Raw genomic sequence first — 15,579 nt, forward strand, 5'->3', positions numbered from 1 at the left:
TATCAAAATTATCTTTCCACTCACCCATCTCAATATTTTCATCTTTGCCGCATTCAATTTATTACCATGTAGCTTTGTGATTGTCAAACCTTAATTTATATAGAACATAGTTGGTCTTACTGTTGTTTTATGATATGTTCTTTTTAGTTTGATTGATATGTTCTTCTCATATAGTACTTCAGAAGCACACTTCCACTTTAACTATCAAATTCTAATTTTATATAAAGAGTCAATTTGGATAGAAAGTAGATAGGAAGAAAGTAACTTTTAGAAAGTAAAATATAATTTTCTTTTACTTTTCAAAAAATAAGGATATTTTACTTTTTAATAGTAATATTTTAAAATAAATCTAAACAAACTTGATAACTTTCAAAAGTTAAAAAATTACCTTTTTTTTTTGTGTATCCAAACTTGCCTTTAACATCTTCCTCAATCTCCATCATTATGTTTAAGAAAGTTTAAGTCTTGAGATAACGAAATCAATCATGTACTTTTTATATCATATAAAGAAAAAAAAATTATGTTTTAATTAACTAAATATAAGAATTTAAATAAAACAAAATAAAAATTGATTCGAACAAAAAATAGGATGGGGACTTAACCGATCATGTTACAACTCGATCGAGTCAAATAAGAATCGACCTAGTCTAGAAATTACAGGTAAAGACAACATGTCCATTTGGTTAGAATATTGCATCCCTTAGATATTCTAGTAAACTATTAGAGACAACCGGTAGGGGTCTACTTAGCACATGCATTTCATCTTCATTAACCATTTGATCAAGATGCAACGGTGGTGATTGTGAGTGTAATAACAGTACATTCATTTTTGGCACAAATACCCCTTAACATCCTACGATACTTCTTTTTTAATGAAGATAACTAAGAACAAATGTTTATTGAACTAATATCTAATCAAAGAAGTGAGAATCAAAGACAAAGTCACCAACTCTTGAGGACCAAAGGATATTTTTGTCATCTTTAGTTTTCCAAGGTTTATATTTCACAAGAAAACAAGTACTCCCCTTGGTGTAGGAGTGTCAATGGATAGTCAAAAACTCGAATTTGATAGGGATGTCAATGGATAGTCAAAAACTTGAATCCAATTCAAATTCGAATTCGAAAAATTGGATATTTTCTAAAATTTTTGGATATCGGATTCGAATTCGTATAGTTTTATATATTTGAATCCTTATGGGATACGGATTTAGATATTAATATTTTGAAACCGATAATATCCGATTCGAAATAATATATGATATATATTATTTTATTTGATTAATTTTTTATATAAATAATATAATATAATATATATTATTTTATTTTATTTATTAATTATATAAATAATATAATATATAATAAGTTTTTTTTTAATAATGAAAAATCAGTTGGATAAGAAATTTTTTTATTTTCTTTCATGTACAAATTATTAGAATTCTAATAGAAAATTATCCAATATCAGATAAGATAATTGGATTTGAATTCAGATAGAATTTTAGAACATCTGTCGGATTCAAATTCAAATTCGGATATCAGATCAAAAATTTAGATTCGAATTCGGATATTAATGTATCCAAACCGATAAGCATCTATTGACTTCATCATTTCTTAAAAGATCAAAAAGTCAAAAACTTATGGTTGTCGTCCATGTGTCATACACTAAGCATGTTCTCACGTTGGTTGGCTCGACAAAAAATTCTTCATAGGTATTTGTCAGGGTTCAATATGGTGTAGGTTAGCATCATCAGAGCTTTCCACCCAAGCGTATTTTAAATATAGCACCTACAATTTCACTAAAATGCGCTGTAGATGGCCACGAACTAACATTTCTCTTCTTTTCCTTTTCATAATGAAAAAGAATAAATTTTTAATACTTCTGGGAGTTGGATAGCTAATCAACTCCTTTTTTTCTTTTAATTTCTTGCCACGTAGGAAACTATTTTGAGCCTAATAATCTCATCAGTTTTTCCCTAGAGTCGTGATAATATGACTCCCCATCGTGGCATATTCAATTGACTCTCCTGACATGGAGTGTGCCATAACCATAGATTTCTTTTCATCGGGATACAAGATTTATGGGGATGTGCAGATGTGTATCCCAATGCATAAATTCTATGTTTCTGGCACACCCCACGTCGGGGTAGTCGATTGAGTATGCCATGTGGGGGAGTCATATTATCACCACTCTTTTCCCAACCCATGTTTTACCTCCACCAAGATGAGCTTGATTGGTGATTAATGATTTCATACCATGGGATTTGAGCGTGTAATTGGGGTGATTTTTTTAACAAAGGAAATAGGTAAAAAATGGTGTTATTGGACAAAAATGTGCCAGATGGCATGCAAAGAAGAAGTTGGATCAGATAACGATCCAAGTCCCAGGAGCACAGGATTCGGATTCCTATTAGTTATTATAGTTTAAAGTTTAAGCTTTAGTGTTCTCCCAAATGTAGCTTGGACGCCACTTCATTTTCCTTTCAAATTGATGAACCAACCTTCCCAAATACCACCCAAACTGGTTTCTTCAATGATGAATTCTTGGAAAGATTACTACAGATGGACCCTGACATCGACATCAGTGAAAATCCCAATGCAATAGTGTTCGAAGATGATTCTTTCATGGATTTCGATTCAATTCATCAAGATACTACAATGGATCTAAATAATGTCCCTAGCATTGAATTGGGTTCCACGATGAATGAAGAAAACCACGAAAATTCGATTATAATAGAAGAGAATTCCGATTTAAGGGGAATTCAAGAAGAATTGATTGAGGGAAGTAGCTTAATAGATCTCTTATTGATAGGAGCCGAAGCTGTTGAATCGAATAACTGGTCGTTAGCTTCGAGTGTGATCGCAAAGCTTAATAGTCTCCTAATTGATCGAGAAAATGGGACAAACCCATTTAATAGATTGGCTTTCTTCTTCACTCAAGGCCTACAATACAAAAGCATCGATGTTCCTCATGAGTTGTTATATGATTCTGTTCCAAGGCCTACAGACACCATGTCTGCCTTTCAGTTACTCCAAGAGCTCTCCCCCTATGTGAAGTTCTCACACTTCACTGCCAACCAAGCAATCCTCGAAGCAACCCAAGGGAATCTCGAGGTTCACATCATCGATTTCAACGTGATGCAAGGAATCCAATGGCCACCATTGATGGTTGATCTAGCACTAATGAAGGAAGTTTCTTTTAGATTAACTGCGATCATCACAGATCCAAAAAATGCAAGTTTGATCGGACAGACGGGAAGAAGACTCAAGGAATTTGCGGATTCGATCAAACTTTCTTCGTTGGAAAATAATCAAGTGGGACCCACTAAAAAGTTCGTCTATAAGTTGGGGTGTCAGTGGACTGGGTCTGAATCCAACGAAGAAAGTTTGCTTATTTGGGGTTTGGTAGAGTTGGTGAGATTCATTTTAAAGTTTAAGATAAGATTGTATCTTGATTCACCATTTTTTCTACCTTTGTTAGGTTTGTCTTAGATTTTCAATTATATTAATTTTATCAATTTAATATCTTCATAATGACTATTTACATTAATATACCTTCATAATGCTACTTGGAAAAAGAATTTACATTAATATATCTACATAATGCTACGTGGTACAGTTTTTCAGTCTATTTAAATTTATAAAAAATTCGGCACCAATATTGACTATTTACATTTTTTTGGCAAGAATAATAATCGTTGTATTTAAACGTAATTTTGGGTACATTAATCGAATTGGAGTCTGTTTCTTAGATTCACAAAGGGCTTGTACAGAAAAATTTATCACACCTGGCATTGGAAAATATCTTCATAAATGCTTGATGGAGACAATCTTTTTCATGGTTGAACTCGCTTACATTATGACCGACACAATGTCTTTTTCCTATTAAAGGAAGGTCACGACTTCTATTATATGTATGAAATTAACCCCAAAGGGTTGGTGATATGGCCTAGTTCACATCTAAGGCAGAGGTCTTGATGAGTTTGGATTGTCTCTCATCTTTAGGGATTTATTCTATAAATTACCTAGTCATTTTAACCCTGTGGGCAAATTCTTTTACAATAATCTTCAATCGTAAGATTAATCTACTTTAAACTTAATATGATTTTAATTTGAATTAAGCAATGATTGGGATTTTTTATTATTATAGAATGTCTAGTAATTTTTACAAAGGAATAAGACAAGATTTAAGATGATAGATTGAAGATAAGAGTGTCTTTGATTGTAGAGAAAATATTAGGTGGTAAAATTTTGTGAGTAATTTTTCTTTTCTTAATGAACATTAACAAAATCCTTAAAACATTGGTACCACCACATTGATGCGTACAAGACGATAACTAGCGAAGAAAAGATCACATCTATAACAACTTGTGCATTGGTGATCTCGAGGAGTTGAAGGGTGAAGATAAAATCACATCCATATGACCAATATGGTATATAATAATTTAAATATGAAACATACAGAGAATTTCCCATATCTAGAAGACAATTTTCACAAAATTTCAAGGCTGATTTACTAAAACATGCCCTAAAAAAATGTGAAATTACCATTATGATCAAATATTGATTTTAATTTTGAAAATGATAAATCTTTCATTTTCGGAATCAAAACATTTTAGGTATGTGGAGGAAAAATTTACTATTTTATAAAGAATATTTTTTTAACCATTTACAAAATTAAAGTGAGAAAAATATTTACTCCTTTGAAATAATGCATTTAACATTTTATAAAGCTGAATTTCGAACAATTTACTAATATTAAAGTGGGAAAAATATGTACTGCTTTATAAAATAACGCATTTTCTACATACCCAAAATGTTTTAATTCTGGAAATAGTATCAATAAAGTGAATTGTACACTGAAATGGGAATTTAACAATTTTAATTTCTACCACTTTGAAAATTTTTCCAAATTTCAATTCATTCTAGATATACTTTTATTTCACTTAAACTTCACTTGAATTTGAAGAATTTGCATTACTCATTTAAATAGTTAATTTAAGATTATTATTATTTATATATAATAGTTAGTAACACTAGAATATATATTTTTTTTTGATGATGATATAGGGCCCCCACATGGAAGTAGTTTGAACATTAAATAAGTACAATGAGTAAATTTATAAAAGCATCAATCATTTAATCCCCAAAAGGATGGAAATTACATAAATATGAAACATCCTACGCACAAACATGTGGAGATTACGTTACATGAGATTAATCAAACTTGCTTTTCTTTCATGGATTGATGATTATTAGAAAACAATAGTCACACACTAGTAGGAGATTGAGATTCACTATTCTTCTGGTGCAGCAAAAATCTTCAGCTCTCCTTTTATTTGATTTTCGCCATCCTAAGATGTCTCCTTGCCTGCAATAGAGGAAATAAATTATGATTAAGATTGCTTTGATACATGATGTATTGGGATCTCCTCATCGATCCATTTGATAAAAACTCGAATGGGGAGAGTACCAAAATGGTCCTGTATGAGGCAGGAAATACTGGCCCAACCATGTTTTAAAATATTTATCAAGTATTTAATTATTTATTTTTACCATAATGGGTACTCCCTGTGGTCACATTTTCGATTTTATATATTTTTGTAATTACCCCTCAAATAAAAAGATCATGTTTTATCTTTTTACAATATCAAAATTCAGAACCATGTTTAGGATTTAGGGTTTAGTTAAGTTGAAAACGATGGCATCAAGGAAAGTTCAACAAAATGGGTACCAATGGTTAATTTGTATGATTTACCAAAAAATGAAGAAGGTTTAAAGGTAATTTCGAAAAATACTCATCCTTTTTGGTAAAACGGTATTGGCCCATATTGAAAACTACTATCAAAATGTCGAGAGAAGTATTGTTCATCTAATGCCCCCAAAAGTTTCTCTAGATATTCCAAAAAACTCTCCCGGAGCAACTTTTCAATCGTGATTCTTACAGAAGTGATTCAAATTAAAGCAATGTATATATTTTTTTTTCAAATTAACGAGGCCTAAAGAATAAATACTCAATAAGCTTACCTTGGTTTCTCATAGATTATTTAGTAGTGGTGAGGAGGTGGTGGTGACTTGTACTTGTAGTGCTCCTTAGGTGGTGGTGGGGGAGGTGACTTGTACTTGTAAACAGGAGTAGGTGGTGGAGGAGACTTGTAGTGCTCCTTAGGTGGTGGAGGAGGAGACTTTGGTGGTGGTGGAGGAGACTTGTATTTGTAAACAGGAGTGGGAGGTGGTGGAGACTTATAGTGTTCCTTAGGTGGTGGTGGTGGTGGAGACTTGTACTTGTAAACAGGAGTGGGAGGTGGTGGTGACTTGTAGTGCTCCTTAGGTGGTGGTGGAGACTTGTAGTGCTCCTTAGGTGGTGGTGGTGGGGGAGGAGACTTATACTTGTAAACAGGAGTAGGTGGTGGTGGTGACTTGTAGTGCTCCTTGGGTGGTGGTGGGGGAGGAGACTTATACTTGTAAACAGGAGTAGGCGGTGGTGGTGGAGACTTGTAGTGCTCCTTAGGTGGTGGTGGGGGGGGAGGAGACTTATACTTGTAAACAGGAGTAGGTGGTGGTGGTGACTTGTAGTGCTCCTTGGGTGGTGGTGGGGGAGGAGACTTATACTTGTAAACAGGAGTAGGTGGTGGTGGTGGAGACTTGTAGTGCTCCTTAGGTGGTGGTGGTGGAGGAGGAGACTTATATTTGTAAACAGGAGTTGGAGGTGGTGGTGATGGTGAGGGTGGTGGTGGAGAAGAGTAATGGTGGTCAGCTTTGGTCTCAAATGGTAGGCTTAAAGAAGCCATAACCACTACAAGAATGGTAAATAGTGAGGCCATTGAGCCTCTGTTTGTTGCCATCTTCACTAACCAAATTGATTTTGCTTGTGATCTTAAGTAACCCATCTAAACCCTTTATATAGCTTAAATGTTTACCTCTCTCACCGACTCATTCTAACCAAACTTGGTAAAAGTCAAAAACATGCAAAAGTACAGTACGTTATTCTTGTTGTCTAAAATTCATAATTTGAATGAGTTCTATGTAAATAAATTTGACTTTGTCGTTTGTATTTAATTGTAGAGCAAATAATGTAGTAGGGTTTCCATGCAAAATTCAATTTATTATATTTTAAATTTTAAAGAGAAAATTACTATCTTTATTTGTTTTGCGTGATTTGCGGACTAGGCGGCCTGACCGACAAAATTACTGAGTCCTCTATCATCAAAGAGAGATTCTATTGGCACATCAACTTTTACTTGCAACACACCAATCTCTTTCGATGAAATCCGCACCAATCCATTTGAAAGTAAACAGTTATTTACATATAGTTTGATGAGTTACAAGTTAATTTCGACTTGTTAATAGCAGCTGTCTTATCAAATTAGGATGTTAAATTCTTACAAAGATACTTTGTATAATTTACGATTTCTGATTTTTCAAAGCACAAGCTGAATTTTATTGAAGGAAATGGATAACTGATTTTAGGTTAGATTAGCGTTTGACAATCATACTTAAAAAAAGTGTTGTGTGCTTATGTTAGGGGTATTTATTTGGTAAAATAACTCTCACGTACTTGAGTTGAGTGTGACAAAATGACCGGAATGCCTTTATATCTTTATCATTATAATGACAGAAGGCTGAGTTGTACTAGTTCAATACCAAAATTTGGATTTTTTTCTTTTTAAAGATTTAAAGAGGGTTAGGCAGACCCCCAACTAGAAGAGTAGAAACTATACTCTGTTATTGGCATGCTCAATGGTATCCTTATAAACAAATTCCTTAACTCACTAGGGAGATCTATAGGACCCAAGGCTGAACTACCTAGAGAAGTCCTATGAGATACTAAAAAGTCTACTGCTTTGTTGGTTTCCATATAATAGAACCTGAAATCGATCCTTTGAAATTCAATTGCTCTTTCCATGATAGTTTTTACCAGCCTTTCTTCTTGTCATGAAACTTTACTCTTCTCATTGGATTTCAAAAATGCCCCCACCTCAACATCTAAACTTAATACAATCCATATCATTTTGATCAAAAGCAAGAAAATTACAATTAAACCTCCTTAAAATTACATTTATTAGTTTTTAAAATTAAAAAGAAAAAAAACCCTTTTTATTATATAATCTTAAAAACCACCCTTTAATTGGTATTTTAAATTACAAATAAGCTTTTTAAGTACATGTGCGATTACAAAAGGCATCTTCTAGTCGAAGATAAAGAATTAGTTGATATTTTCCAATCCTTTAAAGACAAAGTCTATGTTTTTGTTTACATTTTGGGCAATGCACCGATAAAATATCGTTACAAAATGCCAAGAACTTACATATTAGGGATAGTTTTGATAAAATAGATCAACAATCAATGGTCAATGATTATATACTTTTATTATAGTTTTATTTAAAAAAAAATCAGAGACTGATCACTAATTAATGATCATTCTGTAAAATAGATCCAAAATCAATTATTAATGATCACTGAAAATAAAAGTTAGATATATACTTAATCCCTTGTAACCAGTGTTTTTCCATCCATCTCAATTCTTACCGGAGTTTTGTGGATAGCCCCTAACATTGTTTGAAATTAGCAAATTTTTCTAAAATTTATGGAAAAAAATATATTTATTTTCCATTTTCTGAAAATTTACATTAACTATAATGGAATAACTGAGTCGAGTTTCAATATGACTCGATGAGTTTTTGAGTTGACTTGGTAAACAACCACTTTTGAATTTTTTACACCAAGTCAACTATAATTTCTACTGAGTCAAGAACTATGGTTTTGCCCAAGTTATGGCAAGTTTACATGATATAAAAATAATTTCATTAGATGAGATTCAAAGCCATGATTTCAATCAATCAAAATCCTAATTTTTGCCATTCTTGACCATGTTAAAGAAACGTCTTATATAATGACCTCCACTAAGTATATCAAACCATTACCTTTAAGAGTTGAGTTACGTGGTTCAATGTTAAAACTAGCAACAAAGGTTTACTTCCTCTGATTCTATATCTAAAACTTGATGGACAACTAACTTACTCTATTTAGGTTGGGAAACTTCTGTGAGGTTGGGGTGTGTAGCAGTAGGGATCGAAATAGTCCCAATTCCCAAGGGTGCAGAGAAACCCTGCAATATCATAAAAAAAGCGTCCGAGTATGACTTCGTCACTTATCAATTTGAATCGATGATGATTTGACTCATTACTCACTGAACCAACTCCACCTACGAGAGCATGTTTGAAAAATTCAAACGTGTACTAATAAAATCTATTGGATCTCATTTCAGAACTAGAAAAGCCATGCCAGCTATAAAGTAGACACCATTTTCAATTGCTAAATGTTGACAAAGTATATTTTAGAAGACAAGTTCAAGGCGGCAGTGGATCCTTCCTTTGAGCTTTCTACGTGGCAATTACAGGAACCAGCTGTGCCATATGGTGGATATAGTAGGTAAGATTGAAGAAAAAAATGCCCAACAGCTTTCAACCTTCAAACGAATTTAAATTCTCAAGGTGATATTTCAACGAGTTAGGCTAGCGTGACTAAAATGCTCAAGCTGATATTTCAAAGAGTTAGGCTAATTCAACCCTCATTAAGACTTCTTGGGCTTATATGAATTGCCACTTTGGACAAATAGCACACCAGTCATTTAGAGTTAAAGTGTGGATCATATGCTTACTTGAAATATAAGACAAAAAATAATAATATTATTTCTCACCTTGTCGAACTTTCAAATTCAACATTTATATTTTGACAACATAAAATTTTGTGCTCTATATAAGGGAATGCTAACATTTACCTCATGGGACATTAGCATTCTCCAATACTTTTTTTCTATTATTATTCTTATTTATTTTATCTTTTAGTGAAAAAGATAAAGATATATTAATCTTTTTACATAATAAATACTTGTCTCTCCCATAATAGATATTTTTTTTATTACAAATAATTTGATAATCAATGAAAATAAACATTTATTATTGTAAAAGACAAATAGATCCCTATTTTCTTACTAAAGGATAAATAAATAAAAAAAAAGGTATTATTGAAAAAGAAAAAATATTGGAGAATGTTAACATCCCCATGAAGTCTTGGATGTTAATATTCCCAATATATTATATATATATATATATATATATATATATATATATATATATATATATATACACGATCACCTTTGTGTAATATTTTAAAATTTTGTGCTCTACATTCGTGTTGCATTCGATCATATTTTTAGATGAAATGGACAATCATGGAACTTCATTAACATAGTGGCGGAAAAAGTTTTTCACATTTCAATTAAATCTGGCCATTTAGCACTAAGGGAGGTTTTCATCCTTGAGAAATCACCTTCATGTAATATTCATTTTGACATGACACGATTAAAATGTCACAAGGTCAAAGCCTAAGATCAATTGTTAGGCCTAGTATACTAATAGGTGAGAGATTCATTGTTTAAGAATGATTCGAGTCCTGACTTATAAATTCATCAAAAACTAATTCTTACAAAATCCAAAATAAATTATGATTATCTGTTAGAATTTTTTTGAGCCCCCAAATAAGGTATAATTTGATATATAAAAAAGAAAAAAGAAATAGAGAGAGATTTAACAACCCGCAATGAAAGATGCTACCATGACTAACTTAGTAAGATGTCAAATCTTACAAAGGGTTTTTGGGTCAACATGGATAATCAAATTAGCAATCCAACGAAGCAGACTTGTAGATTTCATGGAAAAACTCAAATTTAAAAGAATTTTTTTTTCTTGATCTTGATCATAGGGGTTGAAAATAGATGGCTTCCAAACTCTCAAATTTAAAATTAAAATTGAATGATGAAAATTAAATTTTTTTTTTTTCATTTTTTTTTTTTAATTCTAAAAATTCTGTCCTTTCCAACCTTGTAGCATCGGATTTTGTTTTTAGATGCCACAAATTGATGCGGTTTGAATCCACACCAAGATATGCTAACTAACAAATTAACTGTGTAAATTTTGAATTTTATAATGTGGATGCCTTCTAGGGTTTGCTTCGTAACTAACTTGATAAAGTGAGGTTTTTTGGATAAGAAACTTCATAAAGTGAGTTGTCATAGCTTCAAGGGAGTTTTTGTAATAAAATTGCAACAGTTGTGTCTAGATATCTTAAAAAAATATCTACGGCGACCTTAATTCAAGACATCTAATTCAACATGTAGGTAAATGTGATGGATAAGGTCCTAAGTACACATAGCTTGCATCAAATCGGCTGCAAGTAGATCTAACTTCAACCTAAAACACAGATCGTTTATAGTCTTCATATGTAAGGTTGAGGAAATTGGTGAGAGATGAGTAAAATAAAATAAAATAAAAAACAGGCCTTCTATCGGAACGGTTCCTTAGATTGCAAGACACATGCTAATCAGGTTCTATCGACACCTATAACAATTGTAAATTTTCAAGGAAGTGATTTTTGGGTTTGATAGCAATTTCATAATTTGTGGGGAATTACTTGCCCCTACTTGTTTCTTAATATTTGAGATGCCTTAAGATTTTCAAATTGATGACATACTCTCGACCTTTGTCTTTTTCTAGTTGACCAAGAGAAAATACCTAGACATCCTCATCTTCAATTTTTCTCCACACGATTCATCGTCTTCAACCTGTAGGATAATATTTTATGACACATTTTCAACCTAAAGATTTTACCTTTCTCTTTTATTTATTTATTTTATCCGTACCTTTCTCAAGCCTAAATCCTCAAGTACAAGAAATGAATTTTTGGGGTGTTTAGAAATATCAAGGGATTTTTGCAAGATGTTGAAGGCTAGAAAGAATATGATAAATATTTTTGGTTAGCGGTTGATGATGAGGGTCTTTGTTTGTCATTAAAAGTAGATCAAGGTCAAGAGGTATGTCATCAATCTAAAAATTGAAGGTGTATCACAAATATTCCCCAAAATATTAAGGAATGTGTCTAAATCACTGTAAATATTTAGATAGTAAATTGTAGTTTAAGAAATATTTTAGACGTTTAAAAAACTGAAATTATTTTCTTCTAAAAAGCTTATATTTTAGGAGATTTAACATAAAATCCCATAGGTTTATGGTAATGATAAAAAAGGGTCACTTTTTTTTTTTTTTTTAATACTCAAAAAGGGGCTATTTGCTATTGTAACTTTATATATATATATATATGGTCCTGTTCGCCACCCTAAGCTTTACCCTACACTTTAACAAACGTATTTTGTCTTACATGGGTTAGAAGTTTTGGAATAGGCTGATTTTTGGTGAGGATGATCTCTATGGTGAGGAGGAGATCATCCTCACCAAAAATCAGCCCATTCCAAGACTTCCAACCCCATAAAAAATGGTTTACAAAAAAAGGACGGTCCACGATTTTTCAACTTGTAAACATGGGGCTAAAAATTTTGGAATGGGCTGATTTTTGGTGAGGATGATCTTCTAATCATAGAGATCATCCTCACCAAAAATCAGCTCATTCCAAAACTTCTAACCCATGTAGGACAAAACACGTTTGTTAAAGTGTTGGGTAAAGCTTAGGGTGTTGAACATTTCCCATATATATATATTGGGGCGGTTCAAGGGCCATATATAAAAACATATGTAAAAACAACTGTTTTTCAAAATATGAGTTAGAGATTTTGGATTGAGCTGATTTTTTGCAAGGATGTTCACTATGATGAGAAGATCATCCTCACAAAAAATCAGCTCAATCTGAAACTTCTAAATCCATCAAAGGTGATTTACAAATTATTGGTAAAAATTGACAAAAAATCGACGGTCCACATTCTAAATCACTTTTAATGGGATTAAAAGTTCCAGATTGGACTGACTTTTAATGGGGTTAAAAAATCAGTCCAATCTGAAACTTCTAACCCCATTAAAAGTGATTTAGAATATGGACCATCAATTTTTTGCCAATAATTTGTAAATCACTTTTAATGGATTTTAAAGTTTTAGATTGAGCTGATTTTTTGTGAGGATAATCTTCTCATCATAGTGACCATCCTTGCAAAAATCAGCTCAATCCAAAACCTCTAACCCATATTTTGAAAAACCATTGTTTTTACGTATGTCTCATAAACTGCCCCCATATATATATTCTATCAAATAGGCTCTACATTTGAGGAATCATAGTGAATCTTGTAGATCTATGTATTCTCGTGTTCAATTGCCTATCTATCGAAGATTTCTACCAAAGAAAATCAATTTCTCCTCTATTTCTATCATTTTTTAAAATCATTTATGTATTCTTATAATCTTGATACATTTCTTGTCCATAATTATCTAAATAGAAAATAGTAGCAATTTTATTTTTTTATTTTTTTATTTTTTATTTCATGAAAATTTTGAAGTTTTGTTAATAATATTAACCTAGTTTCGAACTTCGATGCTGGAGTGTATTATAGAGTCGAGGCTCAACAACACCTATTGTCGAGGTTCGATGTTGTGGACATTTTTCACTTGCAGAAACTTTTGCTAAACAATTTCGTTGAAGTTCGACAATAGGTATCATTGAGCCTCATTGCTATAATACATTCTAGCATTGAGGTTTGACATTGGATAATTTTATGAACCAAATTGTAAAAATTTCGTGAAACCAATTTTTTATTTTTGCTACCATTTTTTATTTTTATAACTATGGACGGGAAATTTATCAAGATTATAAGAATATATAAATGATTTAAAAAAATAAAAGAATAAAGGAGAGCTATAAGATTCACTATTGTTCCTCAAATCTATAGTCTCTTGAGTGAACTCCAATGGCATTTTGGTAGGTTTTGGTTAAGAGAACAAATCTCTCTCTATTTTGATGGTATAAAGTGTTGTGAGGGAGGAAGTTACAATTTAGAAGATTATTTTTAAGGATTTATTTGAGAAATAGTAGGTGAAGTTATTTTTGTCCAAAAATATGAGGTACTGTGGCAAATAGCCCAATTAAAAAAAAAAGTGGCCCTTTTTTGCTGTTGTCATGAACCTATGGAATTTTTATGCTAAACGTCTTATATCTTATTGATTATCACTTTATTATCCTTCTCACTAAAGCACATGCCAAAAATTGATCTAGGCAGCCTTGAATTTTGGCTTTTGCAAGAATCCAGAAACCAATGCTTACAAACAAGATTTTGATATAAAAAAAGTGCTCTTCATGGACTAATATTTTTATTATCGGTAAACTGGGGTATTTAAGGGGCCCCACCCATATTATTAAGAAACACTAGGATCTAGTGTAGTTACAAGTGATATCGTCAAGCAAAATCTGCTTTAACTCTTGAGGAACAGACTCCTCATTGGCGATTATAGAAAAAACTTCTGTGAAAAGATCCCAATAACTGTTTTAGATGTAATCCTAGTATATAGAACATATTTAACACAATGTGAAAAAGTCCAAATTTGATGGTTTTGGATTGTCAAATTTCATAAAATTCAACGGACCAAGAGGTCGAATTGGCGTCAAATTTTTCATTGTCAAATTTTTTTTATTCGTTGGGCTAAAACTGTCAAATTAATGAAGGATGAAAGAAATTCGACAACTCTAAGCTGTTAAATCTGGGAACATTAAGAATTTCGACAATCCTAGACTGTCAAAATTTAGTTTCTAAAATTCGTGGGTCTTGGCCCATCAAATTTTTATGTCGAATTTTCCAATTTTCACATAATGTAAGCAAAGCGGTTTATAATAAGCATGGGCAGATTTGCATTGGGGGAAGTGCCCCCACAAGAATTTTCGAAGCCTATGAAGATACATGAGTTATTTTGAAAAGATAATGGCGATAGATAAGAAAAGCCGTTGCTATTGCCCCCCTCCCCCCACACACACAAAAAAAATGAAAATGTTTCTCTTGGTTGCCTCCATGAGTGCAAAATCCTAGCTCCGCCCCTTGATAATAAGCACAAAATACATAGTTACGTACCCCCTAAATGTGAAGAGTCCCCTAGCTAGCTTTACTAAGTTAATAAGGCTTCACCCTTTCTAAGGGTCCTTGGGCTCACCTCTTGGCATCTAAAAACATGTTTTGATGCTTCAAGGTTGGCGAGGAATAAATTATATGAATTTTGAAAAAAAAAAAGAAAAGAGTTTATTATTCACGGTTGAATTTCATCTTTAAGTTTGGGAGTTATGTGGAAGTTCGGTAGCCATCCATTTTCAAAATCTTGGATCGAGTTCTAAAGAAATTTTATTTTTGATTTTTTTTTCTTCTTTCTATTTTATCTTAGTTTTTTAATGAAACTCAGAAGGCTGTAGTGCTAGATTTTTGATGTGATAATTCATTTGAGCAAAACGACCCTTAGTAAGACTCAAAATCTTACAATGTCTGTAAGGAAAGGATTTCACAAATGTGGGCATTTGGACATCTCTCTCTCTCAAATGTATGATAAGCACGGAACAAGGACCCCCTGAATGGGAACATTTGGACATCTCCCAATGTACTTGACATCACAGAACAGTGTGATGGGCTATTTCTAACCTTTAGATTCAAACTCTTCCAACTTTAAGTCCCAGCCATTAGATTTGAGTATTTTCCGGATACTTGAACCAAGGGCTAAAGATAGACGGTCAAGCTGATCCTTGAATTGAGGTGAATCATCTGAGATATTA

At 32.3% G+C, this 15,579-nt stretch overlaps 2 protein-coding genes across 2 annotated transcripts; one reads left to right on the forward strand and one right to left on the reverse strand.

Moving 5' to 3' along the window:
- The first annotated feature begins 2,556 nt into the window (after positions 1 to 2,556).
- Positions 2,557 to 3,486, forward strand: LOC147404122 (protein NODULATION SIGNALING PATHWAY 2-like). The gene is made up of 2 exons (XM_086437812.1): positions 2,557 to 3,379; positions 3,476 to 3,486. The coding sequence occupies exons 1-2, from the start codon at positions 2,557 to 2,559 to the stop codon at positions 3,484 to 3,486; spliced, it is 834 nt and encodes a 277-aa protein (XP_086293938.1).
- Positions 3,487 to 5,206: 1,720 nt separating this feature from the next.
- Positions 5,207 to 6,839, reverse strand: LOC147404123 (uncharacterized). The gene is made up of 2 exons (XM_086439970.1): positions 6,022 to 6,839; positions 5,207 to 5,365 (listed from the first exon to the last, which is right to left on the reverse strand). The coding sequence occupies exon 1, from the start codon at positions 6,837 to 6,839 to the stop codon at positions 6,042 to 6,044; it is 798 nt and encodes a 265-aa protein (XP_086296096.1). The 3' UTR covers positions 5,207 to 5,365; positions 6,022 to 6,041.
- Between the last annotated feature and the right edge of the window lie 8,740 nt (positions 6,840 to 15,579).

Source organism: Akebia trifoliata, chromosome 4 (assembly GCF_017979445.1).
Source record: "Akebia trifoliata isolate Shusen 1 chromosome 4, ASM1797944v1, whole genome shotgun sequence".
NCBI lineage: Eukaryota > Viridiplantae > Streptophyta > Magnoliopsida > Ranunculales > Lardizabalaceae > Akebia > Akebia trifoliata.

What these genes read in the sequence shown, in the direction of transcription:
- LOC147404122 (XM_086437812.1), top strand. Translation starts at nt 2,557, where the DNA reads ATGGACCCTGACATCGACATCAGTGAAAATCCCAATGCAATAGTGTTC.
- LOC147404123 (XM_086439970.1), bottom strand. Translation starts at nt 6,839, where the DNA reads ATGGCAACAAACAGAGGCTCAATGGCCTCACTATTTACCATTCTTGTA.